General features: G+C 44.9%; 1 protein-coding gene across 7 annotated transcripts in view; it reads right to left on the bottom strand.

Moving 5' to 3' along the window:
* Window positions 1-12,551: 12,551 nt before the first annotated feature.
* Window positions 12,552-25,368, bottom strand: part of LOC115637298 (homeobox protein PKNOX2-like) — a 504,816-nt gene continuing 491,999 nt past the window's right edge. For all 7 annotated transcript variants that reach the window (XM_030538438.1, XM_030538443.1, XM_030538437.1 and 4 more), the window contains one exon: window positions 12,552-12,617. In XM_030538438.1, coding sequence (XP_030394298.1) covers window positions 12,582-12,617 — 36 coding nt within the window. In that variant the 3' untranslated portion in view covers window positions 12,552-12,581. The remainder of the gene's footprint in view (window positions 12,618-25,368) is intronic.

Raw genomic sequence — 25,368 nt, forward strand, 5'->3', positions numbered from 1 at the left:
GTTCTGTTTTGAAATAATACATACAGTCATGAAACTAACAGAAATGAATGCAAATATTTCAAAATGGTCATTTTAACATGTTGATGATATCATTGTTTAGCCCTGTTTCAATGGTAGCAGCACCACTTGACAGCTCCACATCATAGCTCATCTTAAAGCAGACATAATAAGCTTTGCAATGGTGTATAATGTGCATGTGTGTAGGGTACAGTAAGTTGACCAAATTGGGGCCTCTGCCATGCACCCACACCTGCTTCCTAAATTTGAGCAAAAGCATTGTGAATCTCCTCACTCTACTCCCACCCCAGCACTGAGACTTTAAAGAGCAGAGACAGAGGAAGATCTGGGCAGTAAGCTACATGCCAGGCATTCCAGAGCCCTCAGTTAGTAGAAAGCAAGGGGCATCTTACAACATAAGTTGCCAGGCTTTGATATATGTCCACTGGGAGCTAATTCCAGAAGTGAGGCCGTGCTGACCCCTGCTTTATCTTGAGGACCTAATGTGTCCGGGATGACTGCAACAGGTGTGCTGGAAAGGTGACTATTAATCTCACAAGATCCAGAAGCAGCACTGTCTGGGATATCTCTAACAAAGCAACTATCTCTGATGTAATGACATGGACATCTGCACTCTCCAGCTTGCCCCACAGCATGTTACGATGCTCTCTAGTCCCCTCTCACCAGCCTACCCTACAGCATGTCCCGGCCTTCACTCCCCAGCTGCCCACAATTCCCACAGGGCTGCTGTCAGGCATCTGACCTGACAGTTGTGCATCTGGTGGCCCTATCACGTGTACCCACTGCTAAGTGGGAATCTCTCACATCTAGAGCTGCAGGCAGGAGCTGTAGTTCCTCCTTGACAGTCACTAGAGGCTGCTGTGGCATCTGGCTTCAGACAACCAGTACTATTAGTTAGCAGTTGGAACAAAGCACTAGCAAAAAGGGTTTTAAAATAACAAACAGCCCATATGGATATGTGATGTCTTACCCTTCGCTGTAAGCTAAGTTAGACAGGCTTTCCGCTTCAGTGACAGGAACAGAAGAAAACCAAGTTACAGTCTCTTAAAAAACCTTGTGTCTATATGCTTCTCAGTGCAAGGACAGAATGAAGAGCTCTGTGTGGCACAAAAGCTTGTCTCTCTCTCACCAACAGAAGTTGTTTCAGTTCAAGCTGTTACCTCACCCACCGTGTCCCTCTAATAGCATGGGACCAACACTGCTACAGCAACACTGCCTACACGTCTCTCAATCTGAATCGCTCAGGGCATGTCTGCATTACAAAATTAAGTCAACTTAAGTTAAGTTGATCTACAGCCACAGCAGTAATTAAATGAGCTCTTCATATCCATACCACGCTCCTTTTTCCGGTGGTGTGCATCTTCACAAGAGCCTGCACCGACTGTAGTGTGGCATTGTGGGGCACTGACAGCTGGAACCCCGTTGTCCTGGTGCTGACAGCTGGAGCCCCACCACCCAGGGCTGACAGCCGGAACCTTTCCAGGGATAAGAGCTGGAGGTAAGGCTCTGACTGTCAGCCCCACGCAGTGGGGCTCCAGCTGTGAGTCCTGGGAGGTAGGGCTCTAGCTATCAGCCCCAGGAGGCTGGACTCTAGCTGTCAGCCCTGGCAGTGGGGCTTCTGCTGTCAGCCCAGCATGGCTCCAGATTTCAGCCCCTGACAGAAACAAGTGATGTAACCAATGAAGTGTCTACACAGACACTGCATCGACCTAAATACATTGTCTTATGCATTATTCCTCTCTAGAGGTGGAGTTATTAAGTCGGTGTAGTGGGTGACTTTCACTGGCAGGAGGGACATTTTGGTGTAGACGCTTACAAAGTTCAGTTGACGTAAGCTACCTTATGTGGACCTAACTCTATAGTGTAGACAGGCCTCAGTTTGACTTTGGTGCTCCCTGAGGGAAGCAAGCTAAAGGCATTAAAGCTACTTGCTCTGTCATTGTCTCTTAATGACTCTAAAGTATAAGCTGTTAGGAGACTGTTAGAAAGAGCCTTCTCCCTCTTCCTCTAGTTGGGTAGGCTCAGACCCCTACTATGAAAGTCTGTTCCATTGTATGATACAGAAACACTATGCTAGCGATACAGCCATATAAAATATTAATAATGATTAAAGAGCAACTCCATATTTCTCGCAATCATTTTTTTAGTTCTTCTTTGAACCCTCTCCAATATTTCAACATCCTTCTTAAAGTGCACACACCCAATTAGGATGCAGTATTCCAGTACTGATCTTACCAATGCTGTATACAAAGGAAATACCATCTCCCTACTCCTATGTGATATGCCTGTTTTTATACATCAAAGGATAGTGGCTTCCCCCTCCCTACCCAATATCACACTGGGAGCTCATGTTCAGTTGATTATTCACTATGATAATTTACTATGGTTATTCAGAGTCACTGCTTCCCAGGATAGAGTTCCCCATCCTGTCAACTTGGCCTACGTTATTTGTTCTGAGATGACCTTATATTAAAATGCAGGTTGTTTGATTGCACCCAGCTGACCAAGCAATCCAGAACCCTCCAAATCAATGACCTGTCCTTATTGTCATTGTCCATCTTACCAATCTTTCTGTCATTTGCAAAGTTTATCAGCAATTGCTTTATATCTTTCTCCAAATCACAGATAAAAATACTGAATAGGGTTGCGAAAAGAACCAATCCTTCTAGTGATACTAGAGATACCCTTCCAGAGATACCTCTTCTAGTTGATAACCCCCCAATAATAATAAAATATTATATTTTAACATCTCTCAGCCAGAATTTTAGCTCTTTAATGGGTCATGTTGTTTCTGTATGATACTAATTATTTAATCAGAATATCATGTGTTATTCAGGTAAACATCTTACAGAAGCCTAAGCCTAACATCAGCATAGTTATCTTTATCCACCAGACTTGTAATCTTGTCAAAAAATGATTGATGATGATGATGATCCTGTTTGTGTGACAAGATCTATATTCTAGGAAACCAAGTGGACTGGTATTAATTATATTTGCATCCTTTAATTCTTTATTGCTAGAGTCTTGTTTAATTATTTTACCCAGGTTCAATGTCAGGCTATGTGGCCGATAATTTCCCAAGTTATTCCTTTTTGGTACTATGTTAGCTTTCTTCCTCTAGAACTTACCCAGTTTTCCAATACGTTAAACATTAACATAAACAGCTGGAGATCTCCTCAGTCAACTCTTTTAAAACTCTTGTGGGTAAATTATCCAGATCTGTTTATTTTAAAATATTTAGCTTTACTAGATCTGTTTAACACTGTCTTTAGTTATACCTAAAATAAAAAGTATCTCATCCTCATTACATGATACTGATACATCACCCAGCTTTGTTCTAAATCCAGAACAGAAATATTTATGGAACACTTCTGTCTTTTCTGCATAATTATTGATATTGTTACCATTTGTCTCTAAAAATGTACCTATAGCATTGTTGGTATTCCTTTTGTTCCTGATATATTTTTAAACTCCTTCATATTATCCTTAAATTTCTTGGCCATAGATATTTTGTTGATACTTTTTCTTGACTTAACAATTACCTGCATTTTTTAACTTTTAAATTATGCTCATTGCTGTCTGTTGTCCTTTTTTCCATTTCCTATATGATTTATTTGTAATTGCTGCTCTCACGTCCCCCTTCTCGCTTAACCAAGATGTTTTTTAACCAAAAAGCTCTATTTTTTGAGTTACAGCCTAGATGCGAAACTGAAAACGAATTAGAGAAAGAGGAAATGTTAACAAAGGACATAGTTACAGAGCTGCTCATGGTTACAGAACCAGGTCTCTGTTGAGACTGAAAGTTTGCATCCTTTGCCACACATCCTAGTTGTGGAGCATCTTCCCGAAGATTCTAATTATAATTTCGTGGATTCAGCAGCAAATTTAACACATCTGAAAGTATTAAAGAGCATCGGACTAGTGGCAGAGGAAAGCAAAATTAAGTCAATGGCTGACACAATTGAAAGCCTACAGCAAATATTTTGAAACCGCTCTGACTTTGAAAAGGTCCAGGCCGTGGGGGAGTATATATACTTCTATCATTGACATCAGGAAGAATGAGCTGCCAGGCCTTACATGGTCCAAGCATGAGGCTACAATGAAAAGAATACAGATTGCACTGCCATATCTGCTATGAAGGAGCAAATGGTGTGAGCAACAGAAGGTAAAAAGACACTCTGAAAAAAGAAAAGTCACTCTGCAGGCTCAGAAGCACCGGTCACTTCCCCTGTCCTGAGCTAAAGGTTATAATTAGATCCTACTGTGCTTTTAAATATAAATATACATTAGATAAAACGTAAATGCATATGTTTATATAATGTGTACACGTTATATAGAATATAGCCCTGGGCACTCAGAGACTGGGCTTTTGGGCTAGGTCTATACCCCTGGGAATGTGGGAACTGGGCCTGTGTCCCAGGTGTTTAGAAATTGGGCTCTCAGGGCCTGGGGGCATGGCCCTGTGTGTATTGGTGGTAGATCTGGAACTAGACACTCTGGATGCCCAGACACTGGGTCCTCAGAGGCTGGGCAAGTGATCTTGGGTGACTGTGGGACTGTGTGGGTAGCTCTTGCCTTGAAGGTTTGGAGTGGCTCATGTGTGTATTTGACCTTGGGTGGGGAACACATTCCCCAGGCCCATTAGTCAGTGTCTGAGAGGAACATAAGTTTCACAGAAGATGCTATTTAAGTAATTTTAACTGCAGTTGTGAACTCCTTTTTGGCAGACATAAGAAAGTGCCATCATTGTAGCTGAACCTCTCTGTCCCTGAGGGCTTGGCTACACTGGAGAGTTGCAGCGCTGTAAACCCACCATCAGCGCTGCAACTTACTCACCGTCCACACTTGCAAGGCACATACAGCGCTGCATCTCCGTGGCTGCAGCGTTGGTTGTACTCCTGCTCTGCCTGAGGTATAACGATTGCAGCGCTGGTGATGCAGCGCTGCTCCACAAGTGTGGCCACCAAAAGCGCTGTAATTGGCCTCCAGGGTATTAGAAGGTATCCCAGAATACTTGTTCAGCCACTCTGCTCATCAGTTCACACTCTACTGCCCTGGCCTCAGGTGAGCCGCCCTTTAAATGCCCCGGGAATTTTAAAAATCCCCTTCCTGTTTGCTCAGCCAGGTGTGGAGTGCAATCAATCAGTGACCATGCCTCCACACGCCAAACGAGCCCCAGCATGGAGCAATGGCGAGTTGATGGACCTCATCAGTGTTTGGGGGGAGGAAGCTGTGCAGTCACAGCTGCACTCCAGCCATAGGAATTACGATACCTTTGGGCAGATCTCAAGGGCCATGCTGGAAAGGGGCCATGACCGGGACACGGTGCAGTGAAGGGTTAAAGTAAAGGAGCTGCGGAGTGCCTATTGCAAAGCCCGCGAGGGAAACCGCCTCTCAGGTGCTGCCCCCATGACCTGCCGTTTTTACAAGGAGCTGGACGCGATACTTGGGGGTGACCCCACTGCCAATCCAATGACCACGATGGACAGTTCAGAGCGGGGAGAGGAGAGGGAGGTGGAAGGCGGGGAGGAAACCGAGAGTGAGGGTACTGGGCTGAGGGGAGACACCCCGGAGTCCCAGGAGGCATGCAACCAGGAGCTCTTCTCAAGCCAGGATGAAGGTAGCCAGTCGCAGCAGCTGGAACTTGGTGGTGAAGAAGAAGCAGAGGAGCGGGTTCCCGGTAAGCAGCTTTTATTTTCAGGATGGAAATGTTTCGGGAAAGGAGGGGGGGTTAGGGCTGCATGCATGCATGCCTAGATGTGGAATAGCCCATCGATGTGGTCTATCACGTTGCGGTAATTGGCCTTGGTAATCTCTTCAAAAGTTTCTGCCAGAGCGTGGGCAATGCGCTTGCGCAAGTTTATAGGGAGAGCCACTGTGGTCCTTGTCCCAGTCAGGCTAACACGTCCGTGCCACTGTGCCGCGAGGGGTGGGGGGGACCATTCCTGCACACAGGCAAGCTGCATAGGGGCCAGGGCAGAATCTGCATTGCTGTAGAAGTCCCTCCCTTGCTTCCCAGGTGACCCGCGGAAGCGAGATAGCTTCCAGGATTAATTAACTCCTGCATTCATTCCCCCTTACTCACCATGTCTTCGCTGCTGTGGGCTCTCTGTGCTCTGTTTGGTATGTGGAAAGTATGCTAAAATGAGACTGTAAACTCCTTCATTCGTCATGCATCTGACGAAGTGGGTATTCACCCATGAAAGCTCATGCTCGAAAACGTCTGTTAGTCTACAAGGTGCCACAGGATTCTTTGCAACTCCTTCACTGTGATTATACACAATGCTGCCTCTCTGTTAAATGTTTCAATTTTTGTCTTTCTAATAACAGTGTCCTTGACTACTACTACTACTCAACTGGCCGTATCAGAGACTGCTGAAAGGCTACAAAACCTGAGGAAAAAGCCAGGAAAAAGCAAAGAAGATATGGTGAAAGCAGTTATGAATCAGTCTGCCAGAGAGAGTAAGAAGCTGCAGGACTGGAGAGAAAAAATGCAGCAGTGGAGGGAAAGAGAAAGCAGGAGAAAGGCATTGGCTAAGAAGAAAAGCACAAAGCAGCTGATAAGCCTCCTGGCGTGCCAAACGGACTGTATCCAGTCACTCGTAGCCATGCAGGCAGAGCACTACCGTGCCGCCCCCCCATCCCAAAGCTCTCTCCCTTGTTCCCCAATGTCAGCTCAAAACCCCCTTCTCCAGCATCCAGGTTCTTACCACCACCAGCTGCCCCCAACACCTGTACAGTCACCTACCAGCCCTGAGAACTACGACCCTTACCCTCTGTACTCAGCCCCCATCACCACGCAGCATTTTCATCCTGAAGTGCAGCAGTCATTGCACAGCACTCCAGGCAGGACATATTCAAACCTCTGAATGTACAGTTCACCACCCTACCCCCCTGCCCTTTTACATACTTTCTTTTCAATAAATGATTTCTTGGCTTTTAAAACAGTTTTTATTATTGCAGAAAGTGCAAGATACCGTAGCCCAAGGAAAAAAACAGGCACTGCAAATCATTGTAACCACTGCACTTCACTCCCGTGCAAGGCACCAAACGTTATTGTTGGCTTTCAGCCTCAAATTCCTCCCTCAAGGCATCCCTAATCCTTGTAGCCTTGTGCTGGGCCTCTCTAGTAGCCCTGCTCTCTGGCTGTGCAAATTCAGCCTCCAGGCGTCGAACCTCGGAGGCCCATTCCTCACTGAATCTTTCACCCTTCCCTTCACAAATATTATGGAGGGTACAGCACGCGGATATAACCGCAGGGATGCTGCTTTCCCCCAAGTCTAGCTTCCCATACAGAGATCACCAGCGCCCTTTTAAACGGCCAAAAGCACACTCCACAGTCATTCAGCACCAGTTCAGCCTGTAGTTGAACTGGTCCTTGCTCCTGTCAAGCTTCCCTGTATACGATTTCATGAGCCAAGGCACTAACGGGTAAGTGGGATCTCCAAGGATCACAATGGGCATTTCAACGTCCCCTACTGTGATCTTCCGGTCTGGGAAAAAAGTCCCGGCCTGCAGCTTCCTGAACAGGCCACTGTTCTGAAAGATGCATTCATCATGCACCTTTCCAGGCCAGCCTGTGTAAATGTCAATGAAACGCCCATGGTGAACCACAAGCGCCTGGAGAACCATAGAGAAATACCCCTTCCAATTAATGTACTCGGATGCTGGGTGGGGTGGTGCCAGAATAGGAATATGCGTCCAATCTATCGCCCCTCCACAGTTAGGGAAACCCATTTGTGCAAAGCCATCCAGAATGTCCTGCACGTTCCCCAGAGTCACGGTTCTTCTTAGCAGGATGCGATTAATGGCCTTGCAAACTTGCATCAACACGATTCCAACGGTTGACTTTCCCACTCCAAATTGGTTCGCAACCGATTGGTAGCTGTCTGGAGTTGCCAGCTTCCAGATTGCAATAGCCACCCGCTTCTCCACTGGCAGGACAGCTCTTAATCTCGTGTCCTTGCACCGCAGGGTGGGGGCGAGCTCCTCACACAGTCCCATGAAAGGGCTTTTCTCATCCGAAAGTTCTGCAGCCACTGCTCATCATCCCAGACTTCCATGAAGATGTGATCCCACCACTCAGTGCTTGCTTCCCGAGCCCAAAAGCGGCATTCCACGGTGCTGAGCATTTCCGTTACTGCCACAAGCAATTTAGTGTCATATGCGTCAGGTGACTCGATATCATCGTCGGACTCCTCATTGTCACTTTGGAGCTGAAGGAATAGCTCAACTGCCAAACGTGATGTGCTGGCGACACTCATTAGCAAAGTCCTCAGCAGCTCAGGCTCCATTTCCCACAGAAATCGCGCTGCACAGAGACTCACAATGGCACCAAATGTGGATGGAAAAACTGTGAATGCTCGGATGTGAAGCGATGCACCACGGGACGTTGCGACAGGAAGCGAAATGACCTGCACCCTTCCGTCCCCTTCCCACAACCCACGGCACCAAAATGGGACAAGGTGCTCTGTGGGATAGCTGCCCACAATGTACCACTCCCAACAGCACTGCAAATGCTGCAAATATGGCCACACTGCAGCGCTGGTAGCTGTCAGTGTGGCCACACTGCAGCGCTGTCCCTACACAGCTGTACGAAGACAGCTGTAACTCCCAGCGCTGCACACCTCCCAGTGTAGCCAAGGCCTGAGAAAATAAAATCAGGACAGCTCCATGATTGCAGAGCAACCTGTAAAATCAGAAGGAGCCAAGAGAAGAGGTTTAGTGACTCTCCAAGGGCCTGATTATTTCCAAAGACTTGTGCTAATTTTCTGATATGATCCTCACATCTTTGTGAAGCGCTAAAGCTCTCATTACTTTTCCTGACCGATGCATTCTAATTAGATCAACACTTAAAAAAAATTCACAATAGCCACAGGACAGCTTTCCATCTCATTAACTCCTCACTTATTATTTTCATGAAAATTACTGATAAAAATGTGCATCTCCATTTGCTGGGACTTAGAGCCTCGTCAGCTCATATCTAACATCTCTCTCATCACCCTGGATGCGAGCTGTTGCTATAGTGACTCACAATAATAGAAACTAATAAATTACAAACGAGATGCTCGTTGAGCAATTATTGTTCTCTTTTATGCAAGTTTCTTGCTAATTTTGATCATAAGGGGAACTAAAATAAAGCATCAAAGGAATAATAAGTCCATTTCTAGAGAATATTAGAAAATAGAAAAAGGCCAGATTTTTAGATCCATGATTAAGTGATTTGGCTATTTCAGTAAATCTAAATAAGAAATGAACTTTTTATGGCATTATTTTTCTCTGGACCTCTCCCTGCTGGTGCAATGCCACATCAAGTGCCTTGAACTCTATGTGACTCAAAGTCAAACAAGCTGCCTGGACTCTCCAAAGTGACCCTTTGTGGACAGAATCCTATCCCTGTTCCTGGAAGCATGGTCATAGCAAAAGGGTCTTGATAACATCTGTAACATGGCTGCTAGAGCAGGCACACATTACACTGCTGAGATTGCTTTCAAGCCCTCTCTATACAGGAGACATGTTTTCTTATTCCACTGCTTCAAACCCCCTACCAAAAGGGGAAGCAAGACCATATCTAGCACAAGCAGAGCCCTACTTGCTCACCAACCCACGCTGTCACATGCACCTTTCCTGGAGCAAGGAGAAAGAACAGCAGGTTTCCAAGCAGCCCATCTCTAGTGCAATGCATTGGTTTAAGGGTCGTATGAATACAGCCACCAACTACCTACCACACAGCACTAGTGCTCCACACACCTCTGCATGATGAACTCAGGGGGGCAGTATGCAAGTCAAGTGGGACAATTTAGACAGTGCCTTTGGAGACCCCACTGTTGGAGATTCAGAGTCAGATGGGGTACAGAGGAATACATGTTTCTGCAAGTTGCAACTAGTACTGACCCGATCATTGTCCCTCCCCTGATCACACACACATACCTGCCCACCACTCTGGTGGGCTGAAATAATGGCCAGGTATCACTCCAGATGCTGGCTCTGCCCAATGGCCTGGTTCAGGGTAGTTAGCAGCCCATTCCATGCCTTCTTAAACGAGGCCAAGATTTAAAGAGAGCATACAGAGTGACACTGCTAGTTAGCAGAGTTACCAGGTTTCAAAAAGACTGAAGAGTTAGAATATCAGGGTTGGAAAGGACCTCAGGAGGTCATCGAGTCCAACCCCCTGCTTAAAGCAGGACCAATCCTCAGACAGATTTTTACCCCAGTTCCCAAAAATGCCTCCCTCAAGGATTGAACTCACAACCCTGGGTTTAGCAGGCTAATACTTAAACCACTCCTGGTCCTGGATTACTCTTTTCATAGAGATTAGCTTTTGGAGAGATGGAAGGTGCACTGGACTGACTCAGGCAACCTGGGTTTTATTTCCAGCTCTGCTACTGACCTGCTGTGACCTCAGGCAAGCCAATAGGCTTCTTTGTGCCTCAGTTTCCCCTCCCAACTTTTGTCTCTTTTGTTTAATTAGACTAAGATTATAAGGGCAGATATTCTCTCTTGCAATGTGTGTGTGCAGCGCCCAGCACAATGGGGATTTCAGGAACTACAACAAGGACTTTGTCTCTTGTTTCCCTCCCTCTAAACCTTCTTCTCTCACCATTGTTCACCCACCACTGTTTCTTCTTGCCTCTACCCTTTACAGCCTCCTTTGTTTCCTCTTCTTCCTCCTTTGCTTTCCTCCATCGTAGGTCTCCTCTTTTTCTCAACCTACTGCTTTATTGCTTGTCTCCTAATTCATCTTAGACGTTCAGTGAGCCCCTGGGCCACACTGGGAGAAGATCTCTGTTGGTCCATAGTCAAAGTGAAACTTAACTACCTCCTAGTAAGATTCACTTTGAAGTCCCACTGTGCTGACAACACAACAGGCTGAGGGGGAGCTGGTTAATTTCCAGGCAATGCAGGAGATAGGGGGAGACTGGCAGAATGGAGAGGAAGGTTCCACACAGGAATTTTGACAGTAGATAGTCATTCCACGATTCCCAGCTAGTCTGCCTACTGCCTGACTTGCTCTAAGGAATACACTACCAGCCCTAGCTCACCCCAACATTTGCTTCTTGCTCCTGCACAGAAAAGCATCTCTGGTGGGTATCCGTGACCGTGCTGCCTTCCTGCACTACAAATTTGTTCTCTGCTCCTTCAATTCTGCCATCTTCTTAGACAAGCACCTCTACTTCTGCACCCTGATTGACTTCCACACCCAGAAGCCCAGCCAACTTTAACAACCTTTCACTCCCACCCTTGGCCCCACTTGCCGAGAGGGCTGGGGCTGGGAGTGGAGCTGGCCAGGGATCGAGGCCTGGGGCAGGGCTGGGGCCATGGCCAGGATTGAGAGTGGAGCCACATCCAGGCTGCAGTTGGAGCCTGAGGCTGGAGACAGGACTGGGGCCACAGCTGGGTGCAGAGCTGCAGTCAGGCCTGGGAACCAGGGACCAAGGCCAGGGCCACATCTGAGAGCAGGCTGGGAGCAGAGGTGTGGCTGGGAACCAGGGCTGGAGCAGATCTGGGGGCAGAGCCAGGCTGGGTAACACTCCATCACACACCCCCATGGGGGCTGGGCTGGGCCCCACTGCACACCCCCAAATGTTTCTCTGCGCCTCCGTAGGAGATATGTGTCCTAGGAGGGTGCGACCACTGCTCTACAACATCACATTCAGACTGGTTCTAAATCCTCCAGATTCTTTCTGCATAACATCTCTAGGATAAGGCTTTTCCTATCCAGCCACACAACTAAATCTCTTATCCCAGCTTTCACCATCTTGTATTGATAACTGCAACATCCTCTTCTCTGACCTTGAAAAAAGCAATCACATCCCACTCATGTCTATTCAAAATGCAGCCACAAAGATCATTTCCGTAGCCTGTCACTTTGACCATGTCACCCCTCTCTTCATTCCTCCATGGGCTCCCCTTTCTCTATCACATCAAACATAAGCAGCTTGTATTCACCTTCAAGACTCTTCCTAGCCTATCTCCATCCTACCTACCATTTCTCATACACTGTTGAGATGCTGACTTCCACTCATGTATGAAATTTGCAAACCTGCACTCAGGCTGCCGCTCCTTATTGAGAGGTGCTTCCTGTAAATCTCATCAGAACCATCTCATGGTGCTCCTTCAATCCCTTCTTAAAACTCTCCTTTGCTGTGATGCCTACAAAACACTTTGCAATTGTTAGACATCTGTGGAGAGCACTGCCTATCATGCTGACAAGCATTGTTTTATTGTTTCCTCGTGCACCACCTTCGGACTTTCTGTATCCACCCATTCTCTTGTCTTATATACTGTAAGGTCTTGCTGGTGAGAACCATCTTTTTGTTCTGTGTTTATACAATGCCTAGCACAATAAGGTCCTGGTCCATGGCTCGGGCTTCTAGGTGCAAAGACAATACAAATAAATAATAATAGTACATGGCCAGATAGTTAATGGTTAATACTTTTCTACCTTTTTCACTTGGTCCTCTTGGAAGAATCTCAGATATGCTCTGTGACAGTTATTGCAGCCCCATGCAAGACCTTTGGGAACCATACTGAATGGTTTATATATCACGGTAGGCCAAAGCCTATATGCAACTCCAGGGGGGAAGGTTGCCACAGCTCTGCCAGGAAACAGAAACAGTGGGTGTGATTAAGGTGAATCACTTAGGTTGCAAACACCTCCAGAAAGGCACCATCCCTGGGGAGGCTTGCATATCCTGCCTCAAACTGTATTTTCCAGAGACCAATAGACAAAGAAAGGGCTTTTGATTTTAAAAGGTTAAGTTTAAATTGACTCAGGGCCTTTTTACTATCCACCAAACAGACAGGACCTCCTGTTCAAGGAGGGGTTGAAAAGACTTCGGCCTACTAGGGGTCCATATGATTGATAAGTGACTCCTGGCATGTTTAAATCTGGTTATTGTTTTTATTATGTTTTCTGTGTCATGCCTTTACCTTAAGAATAATTTAGATTGCTTAGGAAGAGCTGTGTGGTAACTTGTAGCTGCTGGCAATACACTGTGCATAGCCCTCAGAGAGAAAACAATGCACAGACACTGGCTATTAGGTAGACTGTCTTGCTGGGAATATCATCATGTTAGGCAGTGAGCTGTGCAGTTTTAAAACTCCCCTTGGTCAGAAGTGAATGGCATAAGGGTCCCTGCCTAGACACAGGTGACAGCTGGAGAGCTAAGTCCTGACTAGATGCTCCTGGAGTGGACCACAGAGAGGAGAATGCAGGTGCAGCTCCATTGAAGCTGTGACACTCTCTTTCTTGCTCTCCAAATGATTCTTTTCCAAAGTTGTTGCTCATTTCAATTTACATCTAAGTGTGAATTTTAATGAAACTGACTGATATTGCTATGACTGAAATAAATATGTAAAAGCTTCATAACTCTTACATGCTCCAGGGTAAGAGCTCCATCTATCCCACACCCTATACTACGATGCCACTACCATCAAGATGGTGCAATGCTTGGACAAGATCAGCTCATGGATAAAGAAGAGTTGGTTGATGCTGAACACAAACAAGACAGAAGTGATGCTGATGGGACAAGGAAAGTTCTTTGAAGATTCTGCAAGCAAGTTGCGGTCTAATTTGGTTGCAAGCTCATACCCACAACTGGTCAATCCAGTCCATAATTTAGGATGCTCCCTGATTTCTTGTTGATGCTAAGATATGACAAAGCAGCATCCGTGAGTAATGCATTCTACCATCACTGGTTGGATAGGAGACTCCATCCCATCCTGGCAGATAATGACCTGGCCTTCATTATACACCTTTTGTCACTCCTTGTCTGAATTACAACAACACATTCTACCTTCAAAACTTCAGCCTTCAGAGCATTCCAAGCAGTGTAGACTGCTTTGGCACATCTCCTCAGCAACATGGGCTACAATGAGTACATCATACTTGTCCTCTTCTCTCTACATTGGCTTCCCTCTCTTGATTGCTGAGCTCCATGGTGGTTCTGTGCCAATCCTGGCTGCTACCACACTGTGAGTTGCCCACCTCCCATCACAGGGGCAAAATTCAGCAGCACTGAAATAAGATGAAGTACTGGCTTCACCCATCTCATTTCTTCAGTCACAGAGCCTCCTTCATCCCACCAATGGGACTCAATACTATTGGGAAGCTGTTTTCTTCTGATAGGCTAGAATTCCTCATGCCTGGAGGACTCCCATGGATGAGTGAAATGACTACAGCAGCTCTCAAAATGGAAGACCATTTTGATGAAACTTTTTCTTCATTTTCTTTCGAATTTCGTTTTGACAGACATTTTCTGATGTTCTTTAGAAATGGCTCCAATCAAGTATCAGACATGCTCAGTAATTGTGCTTGGTGAATTTGAAGCTCGTCACATATTCTATCAGACCCTCTAAGGATATGGTACATTATCTCAGTTGTCAAAAAAAAAAATCCAAACCATGATTAACACTTTAAACCATTCTAATGCTATATTAATATGCACAGTAATCCAATTAGATGGCCAGGGCACCTAAGCTAATAGGATTTTTTTCACCCTAAAGCTTTACATATGCTTAACAATGACTTCCACATGCTCTCAGCAAATGATTTATGACATCGGACCAGGGTAGAGGTCAGTTGAACAAAAAATATTTAATGACTCAAAATGCCATCTGAGTCCTGTAAACTTCCAAATGGACTAACCAAATTTACTCATTCCTGCAGGCTGGAGGAATATTTTGCCCCCAGTGTTCACTCTAATTTAAATGACTACTCCATGTCAAATAGAACAGAACTCTGTACTTGAAATGACTAACCTGTGTAAGCCCGGTCTGAATGAACTCTCTCCTGACAGCTATCTGGGATGAGGAGAGACTTCTGGAGTAAACTCATTAACATGAACACACCTACTCTGCCTAGATATCCAGCAGTGTTTGAGCAGTGTTGCTCAAAGTGATCAACTTTGGCTGCTATTGGATTACAAATCACTTTAGTACTGAATGCAGGGATAGTGAAATACCGTTATCAATGTTGTTGTCTTTACTGTATGAATAAAGGGAAACAGAACTGTACTTAAACTGTCCAAATGAGGGGATCACCCTGATCTGAAAGGACCTCATTAAGGATCAGGAACTCCAATGCCAGAGCCCTGAAATTAAGGGTACGTCTTCACTACCAGCTGTATTGGTGGGTAGCAATCGATTTCTTGGGGATCGATATATCGCTTCTCATCTAGACATGATATATCGATCCCCGAACGCGCTCCTGTCGACTCTGGAACTCTACCAATGCAAACGGCGGTAGCGGGGTCAAAATGGGGAGCCGTGGAAGTCGATCCCATGCCGTGAGGATGGTAGGTAACTCGATCTAAGATACTTCGACTTCAGCTATGCTATTCACGTAGCTGAAGCTGCATATCTTAGATCGATCCCCGCCCGCAGTGTAGACCAGCCCTAAGAGGAGAGGGGACAGGTATCTCAGCCAGGAGGTGTGAACTGTCCCTCAGAGTTCCCAGTCTGGTTTAACCTGTTTACCTCCTACTGTTCAGAGATAGAGCTAAATAGGCTCCATTAGGAGCCTTTGTTATTTTAAGTGCTTAAATGAGAGCTGAAATCACTTATGATGGCACAGCATTTCTGCCCAGCCTGCTAAAAGCTGAAAATCACCAGGAGCTGACAATCACTAAGGCCACATCTACACTACCTGCCGGATTGGCAGGTAGTAATGGATCTATTGGGGATCAATTTATCGGGTCTCATCTAGATGCGAGAAATTGATCCTTGAATTGACGCCCTTACTCCATCTCAGCAGGAGAAGTAAGCGGAGTTAACAGGGGAGCCGCAGTGGTCAACTTGCTGCCGTGAGAATGGCCAGGTAAGTTGCACTAAGATACTTTGACGTCAGCTATGCGAATAGCAAATAGCATAGCTGAAGCTGCATATCTTAGATCGATCCCCACCTTCCCTACTCCCCAGCGTAGACCAGCCCTTTGAGACTGACCTGCAGCAGTCACAGCATAGAGGCAGGTGGCAGTGGGAGGTAACTGACAGTCAGCTGGTGGGAGCAGCGAGCTGTCAGCTGGTGGCAGCGGTGAGCAGTCAGCTGGCAGGAGCTGCTGGCAGGAGCGGCAAACAAGCAGCCAGCAAGAGCGGTGAGTGATCAGCCAGCGGAAGTGGAATGAGCGGCTGGCAGGGCGGCCAACCAGAGCAAATGCTCAAATGGTGGAGCAAGCCCTCAGATGGTGGAGCAAGGAAGGTCCCTTCATCCCTGGGTGGGAGGTGAACTTATACAGATGCACCCTGGGTCCTCACTGACCAAGGACAACTACTGTGAGTGGGATATGGTGAGGGAGCAGAGGGGGGCACAGAAAAGGAACTTTTGGTTGTAAAATTCAAGGACATGAGGCAGAAGGCACTGCCCCACACACTCTGGGGTGGGTGGTCCTGCTCACAGTTTTATGATTATGAATCCCACTTGTGGCATTTTCTCTAATTAGTGTTGGGTGACTTCCCTCCTTTCATTAAAAGTCTTTTTTTTCTACACTCAGACTCTGTGTTTGTGAGTGAGGAAATATTGCCTCTCAGAAGCGCCTAGGGGTAGTGGGTAATTTTCCCAGGTTATTGGGTAGGGGCTTGAGTCGGTACTGTGTTGTATTGTTGAAAAGGAACACCTAGCTATTGAACTTGGTCCTGGTTGCTGCCGGCTCCACCTGGCAGAAGGGTTACACTTGGATCATTTATAACTTCAGCTACATGAATGCCTGCTCTAGAGTTTCAAATGACAACTGTAAGGTGGGCTTTCACACTGGAACATTTTTTTAAATGACAATATATCCAGCTGAGTAACATTTTCTAGGGCTGCCCGAGTCCGTTGGCATTTTCCTCTGTGTTTGAAAAAGAGTTTACTTCCTTCTCAGCAAATGTCTCCCTTTGCCTGACTCTTATTTCAGTGATGAGCAGGACAGGGCATGTGAGGCCCTGGTTAATATACCATGGCAGACTGAAGGGAAGTTTGTGGTTTCCTTTCCTCTAAAAGAGTCACTCCCCTCTGGTAAACTGCCCCCACCAAGGATGATTTTCACTTCTAGGATTCAGGAAAAAAGTGCAGTAAAGCTCATTTTTTACTTTTGGAATGCACCAGATTGCACCAAAGAGGCATTTAAAAAAAATGTTCAGGGTAGGAGACCAGTGGACTTTACACACATACATTTCAATTGCCATCAGCTGCAGCATCAATACCCTCAGGAGATTTTCAGGAACAAAGTATAAAAATATCAAGCAAATGGACTTGATATAAGTTTGTTTCCCCGGTTGTGGAAGTATTTTAGTTTACATGGGAAAACAAACTGACACCACTATCGTAAATATTGCTGATAACAAATATTGTGAGAAAGTGACTGACATTGGTACAATTCCACTGGAATCTAGCTGATGGAAACAGCCTTCTACCTTCCCCTTCTGCTATCATCACCACTCAAAGTGGATTTCAATCATCATGGGTTTTGCATACATGTATAAAAGTGCTATAAGGTAGCATGGGACATGGATGCCCCAAGTTCCCCATGGTGTGTGGGGATGTGAAAGGGGCACAGTGGTGCAGAGAAGGGGAGACAGCATTGCAGGGGTGATCTAGTTTGTCAAGGAGACCATTAACAGAGGACTTAATTGTGGGCTATAAAAATCAGCATACAGAGAAAGATTCTGATCTTTGATCTAGTGGGCAATGATACAATATCCAAAGGCTAGAAGTTAAACTGGAGAAATTCAGACTGGAAATAATGTTTCCATTTTTAACAGAGGGTAGTTAACAATTGAAACAACGTATCATGGGTTGTGATAGATTTGCTACCACATAAAGTCCATAGTAGATGTTTTTCTAAAATATAGGCTCTAGTTTAAGCTTGATGCACGAATCACTGGAAGGAATTCTCTGACTTACGTAGTGCAGGAGGACAGACTAGATGACCATAATGGTTTTTTTTACTTTAATACCTATTAATAGCTTCTTAACTTTTTTTTTACTGTTGCTGCTCATTGAGCAGAGGTTTCCATTGAGCTGTGCAGAAAGACTCCATGATCCTTTTCTTGATTAGTTACAGTTATTCCTTTAAATGTACACGGGAAACTAGAAGGGATGTGGACAATGGCTGACTGGAAGACAAAAAAACATGAAGGGGAGGGATAGCTCGGTGGTTTGAGCTAATCACCTAGCATTGTGATCTGTGGCAAAATCTGTACGTGATCCTTCTAGTGAAGGCAGGGGGCTGGAGTTGATGACTTTCCAGAGTCCTTTCCAGCTTTATGAGTTAGGTATATCTCCATATTATAGGAAAGAGTGAGATTCACCATAATGGCAGCTACTGTCACTGTCTCCTGGAATCTACAGTGACACGGTTGGACTATCTATGTCATAATTCTCAGAGATGTCCTGACTGAACCATACCAGAGAGAGGGAGCCAGATGACATGGCACCTCCACTGGCTACAGTTAAAACCTGAATACCACCTGGAAAGTGAGATTTTGTCATACATATCGTCCCCCTCCCCATTTGTTCTTTTCCTTCTCCACCTTATTTCTTTTTTTTCCTATCACTCTTCTCATAAGAAGCTGGCTTAAACAGCAAAGACTGTATTTCAAAACACTGCTGTGAGCCTGTGACAAGAAAAGCAGCCAAAAGCTGTGCCCTAAAACAGCCTGATGCTGTTTGCAGGTCTTGGAGTGGCTGATAAGACCATAGGCATGGCCTATCTTTGTCCAGTAGTTTGGCTGCAAGTGAGGGCCAACACCAGAGACAGAACCTATCTTTGCTGTTCTTTTCCTGCTCTGTTTTGTGTGTATTTGTCATGATTTGTTTTTTAGGAAATGGGATCAGACTTTAACAAAAACAGTGACAATAACAGCTCCAGCCCAGCTCAACTAACTTTTCTTTTCCCTAGAAAGACCATTAGTACCACCCTTAACACTATCAGAGACTCTCAGATGGGGGAAAGGGGTGCTCTTTCAAAAAACTCTCCTCAGGGAAAAGAATAAGAGATGTTGTTAAGATGAAAGTCTCCTTTAACACTTTGCATTTCAAAGGCTTTAACTGTTTTCCCTTCTTTTCTCTATCTTTAATAAAAGGTTACAAGGATTTTTAAAGGTGTGTTTGACATGGTACTAAGCAGGCTGAGGTTAAACCAAATCTGTCCAATGCTGGACAGTGATGAGGTCATGTCAACACGTCTGATGCTTTGGGCCTGTATATTCCATCGAATTAACACAGTACACCCATCTGTAACCTTGTACTATTTTGGAAAATGATCATAGAATCATAGAATATCAGGGTTGGAAGAGACCTCAGGCGGTCATCTAGTCCAACCCCCTGCTCAAAGCAGGACCAATTCACAACTAAATCATCTCCGTCAGGGCTTTGTCAAGCCTGACCTGATCATTTATTCTTACTCTGGCTCTCCTTTAGTTGACATGGTCAAACATTTGACTTGATTAGAAGCCCTCGGGTTTTATCATTATCACAGCCTATACAGGCGAATCACATCTTACGCGCATTTAACATACGTAAATTCAGCTTTGGACGGTCGACAAAAACAAAAACAAAAAGAAGAGAAAAAATAACAATTTACATATTGTACCTGTAGTGTGGGAATTTCTGCCCGCCATTACACTCAATGTAATTTTGACTATACACGATTTTTGCTTTATGCGCTGACAGCGGAACGTAACCCCGGCATAAGATGAGACTCACCTGTACACCTAGACGCATCCTATACATTTTTTACAGGTGGATTCAACAGTTGCTGCCCTCCTGTTCTCCAGTACAACTGTTGAGTTTATTGAGGAATTGCATATTTTTGTGATCAGCTCAGCTCTTTTACGCTCTGTCTATACTACGAGCTAGGGCTGTGAATCCCACACCTGTGGGCATTACTTCTGCTAGTATAAACAGCCATGTATAAATAAACAGTATAAACAGCCATGTAGCCCTAAGAGCAGCAGCAGAGACATGTTCAAGTACAAACCCTTCTGAAATTGGTGGGCATGGCTCGGCATCCATTGGTGAATAACGAGACAAAGAAATCATTTAGCATCTCAGCAATGTCATGATCTTCCTTAGTTGCTTCTTTAGAGCTAGTTGTGTGCCTTTAAGCTCAGCCCTGTGTGAATTCCTTCCCTGCTCCCACCTTCTCCTGGGTGGGAGAACTCTACAGCAGCTTCACCAGAAGCAGATTACTATCCTGTCCCCTATGCTGGCTGGACTGGCTAACATTCCAGGGGGTGCAATCAAAACTGGGACAGACAGCAGCCTCACAGAATTTGCTCTCCATCTGCATCCAGAGCAGGAAGATGTCTTATTCTCCATAATTCCTTGCAAAAGCCTGGGCCACAGTTTGGTTCTTCACTCCCTGATAGTCCAGCGGCTCAGCAGCCCTTTTGTAGGCTTCCCGCTTCTGTTCTATGGAAAGAATCTCTTGGTAGGTTTTTAAACCTTGGGCTAAATGCACTTCAAATCCCCTCTTTGTTCTTCAATTCCTTCTTGCACGTCACCTGCTCTGGTTTGTTCATTTCTATTGGCTTCCCTACGGTTTGGATTTCCATTTTCTGAAGGATACCTGTTTTCTCAAATAGTGTTACCATTAAACCAGACTAGTTTTGCCTTTCTTTTTATTTTGTTTTATTTCTTTTTTGCTTAAGGGGCATTCAGTGACTCTATTAAGGAATGTTTAAATAGCCTCCATGCTGAATCAAAGGATTTCAATTTCCTTTTGATTTTTATGGCTTTTTTGATAAGATTTCTCATTTGTTTGAAAATCTTTCTTTCTACAATTGAGTGTCACAGTGCTAGCTTTTGGTTCTATTCCTCCCCCGGGAATGTTGAACACAATTGTGTTGTGGTCACTGTTACTTAGGGCTTGTGTACCTGGAACAGCAAAGTGCTCTAGAGAAGGGTGATTTGTAAAGCACTCTAGCAGTTGCACCCTAATGTAGACTATGTTAATCTGAAGTAGGTGCGTTTTCATGTTAGAGCACTATAGAAATCACACTTCTCCTCAGGCCTTTGCTATGCCATGCAGACAAGTCCTTAGTAGCTCAATTATCTGACTTCAAATCATGTATTATTTTTTTTCTTTGATTGGATGACTTACGCACTACACTGAGGTACTTTTAGATGTCTGGATATCCAATCTGAAATTTGCTTTTGGTGGATAGTCAAACCTTTAGATTTTAGATTTGCTTTTCACAAATATTTGTTCTAGTAAACACTCAAAAATTTGCAGAAAGCTGCCAAGAAACAGTCATAAACACAGTGGGATTGAAACAGAAACTGAATAAATACCCTCTTATCAAAAGAAAGCAGGAGAATGCCATGTTGTGTAACCAAATAACTTGATAATGCAACCTTCAATATCAGATTTAAGACAAAAATCATTTGTCCATTTCACACTAAGGTGTGCTCACACTGTCAGGTTTATGCACTAAACTTGGCTTAGTACAGTGTACATTGGGGAGCCATTATTTGAGGAAAGTGCTTTACTTTGCATTATTCCAAGAGCTACTATAAAAAAAATATTTGAAGTCCTATTGGAAGCATAGCACTCTTGGAGACTGGGTCATTTTGCAGAGGTTCTTTGGGAAGGTATGGTATATGCAGGGTCACATTAAGACACGGGCACACGTGCAGAATCATAGCTATCCATTGAAAGTTTCTAGTGATCATGATGGCAGAAAAAGGCTTGAAATGAGTGTCACTAAAAGCAGAGAGATCTGCCTCAGTCTGCAACAACAGCTGTAAGAAGGTGGCAGATGCCTGACTCATCTCAATAGAGTGTTAATTCCAAGACCTACATCTTGGGGGCCCTGCCAGCCTCACCTTGGCAGAAGACAATGTCTGTGGTAGGAGGAGAAGACTGGACCTGTGTGTGGCACTAGTGAGATTACAGTCTTCCCCTTCACCTGACACAAACATGGAATGCAAATTCACTGAATTTACATCCCAAGACACACCTGGATGGATCTTGATTTGGGCCATTTCAGCTGAAATTTTCACAGATGTTTAAGACCAGAAGGGACCTCTCTGTAAAATAATGACTTTTCAATCCTGCATGTGATCCATTCCAAAATTTCAGGGAGTATCCTAAGCATCAAATGGCCAGAACCATACTGATTTGGAGAAAATCAGGGAGAGAGGAACCAATGCATTGGGAGAAGGGAGGTAGGAGGGGCCATGCAAAGTCCCTGTTATGGGGGTGAGAGGGGGACCTTGGAATGGGGACACACGGGTGGAATGGGAGGCACACAGAACCCCTGGTTGGGGGTGATATTAGGGAAACCTGCTATGGGGTCAGGGGCCCACAATCCCCCTTCCAGAGGGGAAAGCAGGAACAGAAGGCATGGGGGAAAGTGGAAATGTGAGTGCACTCAGAGCTGCTGGCAGGAGGACAGGGAATGCTAGGCACACAGAGCCCCTGGCAAGGCACAGATGGGGGAGTTGCAGGGAGTCCCTGCAATAAGGGGTGGGAGGATAGCACCCAGGGAGCTGGGAGGGGGGAGACGGCATCCAAAGATCCCCTTGTGGGTGCAATTCACTCAGCCTGCACAATGTGTGCAACCTCTAATATAATTCTATATTTCATAACTGTTACAATTTACAATGTACAGACATTCAGCTCACTGGTCAGTGATTCCCCAGATCACTCCAAGCACATTACAAAAATAGAGATACAACATTTGAGACCCTGTAACTCTCTTGTATGGCAGCCGATGACAATGAGAGTTTGCATATTTTTGCTATCAGCAGAGTCACTTCACGCTGAACCTCCTTCAGAACGTTTGTAACTATTTGAACCAGGTTACTAATTTGTACCAGCACCTCTTCTTCAGACCCCTCAGTCTTTGACAGTGCCTCTTGCTGTTACCTGAAAAGAGTAGGTCCAGAATAAGATTGTCCCCAACATCCTCTGTGGTGAAGACTACGTCTGTGCCTACACTACAGGGCCTGGAATTACTTCAAGTCAAAGTTGCAGAAACTGTCAAAATCCTGCATCCCAAGTAAGGGGAAAAAAATCATAGGCAGGAGTTGTAGACCAAGTTGGATGAGCAAGCATCTCAGAGCGGTGATTAAGAAAAAGCAGAAAGCCTACAAGGAGTGGAAGATGGGAGGGATTAGCAAGGAAAGCTACCTTATTGAGGTCAGATCATGTAGGGATAAAGTGAGAAAGGCCAAAAGCCATGTAGAGTTGGACCTTGCAAAGGGAATTAAAACCAATAGTACAAGGTTGTATAGCCATATAAATAAGAAGAAAACAAAGAAAGAAGAAGTGGGACCGCTAAACACTGAGGATGGAATGGAGGTTAAGGATAATCTAGGCATGGCCCAATATCTAAACAAATACTTTGCCTCAGTCTTAAATGAGGCTAATGAGGATCTTAGGAATAATGGTAAGATGACAAATGGGAATGTGGATATGGAGGTAGATATTACCACGTCTGAGGTAGAAGCCAGACTTGAACAGCTTAATGGGACAAAATCGGAGGGCCCAGATAATCTTCATCCGAGAATATTAAAGGAACTGGCACATGAAATTGCAAGCCCATTAGCAAGAATTTTTAATAAATCAGCAAACTCAAGGGTTGTGCTGCATGACTGGAGAATTGCTAACATAGTTCCTATTTTTAAGAAAGGGAAAAAGAGTGATCTGAGTAACTATAGGCCTGCTAGTTTGACACCTGTAGTATGCAAGGTCTTGGAAAAATTTTTGAAGGAGAAAGTAGTTAAGGACATTGAGGTCAATGGTAATTGGGACAAAATATAATGTGGTTTTATAAAAGGTAGATCGTGCCAAACCAACCTGATCTCCATCTTTGAGAAGGTAACAGATTTTTTAGACAAAGGAAATGCAGTGGATCTAATTTACCTCGATTTCAGCAAAGCATTTGATATGGTTCCAAATGGGGAATTATTAGCTAAACTGGAAAAGATGGGGATCAATATGAAAATTGAAAGGTGGATAAAGGAGAGACTAGAATGGATCGTACTGAAAGGTGAACTGTCAGGCTGGAAGGAGGTTACTATTGGAGTTCCTCAGGGATCGGTTTTAGGACCAATCTTATTTAATCTTTTTATTAATGAACTTGGCACAAAAATCGGGAATGTGCTCATAAAGTTTGCAGATGACACAAAGCTGGAAGGTATAGCTAACACAGAGAAGGACCGAGATATCATACAGGAAGATCTGGATGACCTTGTAAACTGGAATAATAGTAATAGGATGAAATTTAATACTGAAAAGTGCAAGGTCATGCATTTAGGGATTAATAATAAGAATGTTAGTTATAAATTGTGGACACATCATTTGGAAGTAACAGAGGAGGGGAAGGACCTTGGAGTATTGGTTGATCGCAGGATGACTACGAGCTGCCAATGTGATATGGCTGTTAAAAAAGCTAATGTAAAAGCAGCAAAGAGTCCTGTGGCACCTTATAGACTAACAGACATTTTGGAGCATGAGCTTTCATGGGTGAATACCCACTTCGTTGGATGCATGTAGTGGAAATTTCCAGGGGCAGGTATATATATGCAAGCAAGAAGCAGGATAGAGATAATGAGGTTAGTTCAATCAGGGAGGATGAGGCCCTCTTCTAGCAGCTGAGGCGTGAAAACCAAGGGATAAGAAACTGGTTTTGTAGTTGGCAAGCCATTCACAGTCTTTGTTTAACCCTGAGCAGATGGTGTCAAATTTGCAGATGAACTGAAGCTCAGCAGTTTCTCTTTGAAGTCTGGTCCTGAAGTTTTTTTGCTGCAGGATGGCCACCTTAAGGTCTGCTATTGTGTGGCCAGGGAGGTTGAAGTGCTCTCCTACAGGTTTTTGTATATTGCCATTCCTAATGTCTGATTTGTGTCCATTTATCCTTTTCCGTAGAGACTGTCCAGTCTGGCCGATGTGCATAGCAGAGGGGCATTGCTGGCATATGATAGCGTATATTACATTGATGGATGTGCAGGTGAATGAACCGGTGATGGCGTGACTAATCTGGTTAGGTCCTGTGATGGTATCGCTGGTGTAGATATGTGGGCAGAGTTGGCATCGAGGTTTGTTGCATGGATTGGTTCCTGAGTTAGAGTTACTATGGTGCGGTGTGCAGTTACTGGTGAGAATATGCTTCAGGTTGGCAGGTTGTCTGTGGGCAAGGACTGGCCTGCCTCCCAAGGCCTGTGAAAGTGTGGTATCATTGTCCAGGATGGGTTGTAGATCCCTGATGATGTGTTGGAGGGGTTTTAGCTGGGGACTGTATGTGATGGCCAGTGGAGTCCTGTTGGTTTCTTTCTTGGGTTTGTCTTGCAGCAGGAGGCTTCTGGGTACACGTTTGGCTCTGTTGATCTGTTTCCTTATTTCCTTGTGTGGGTATTGC

Source organism: Gopherus evgoodei, chromosome 19, assembly GCF_007399415.2.
Source record: "Gopherus evgoodei ecotype Sinaloan lineage chromosome 19, rGopEvg1_v1.p, whole genome shotgun sequence".
NCBI classification, from domain to species: domain Eukaryota; kingdom Metazoa; phylum Chordata; order Testudines; family Testudinidae; genus Gopherus; species Gopherus evgoodei.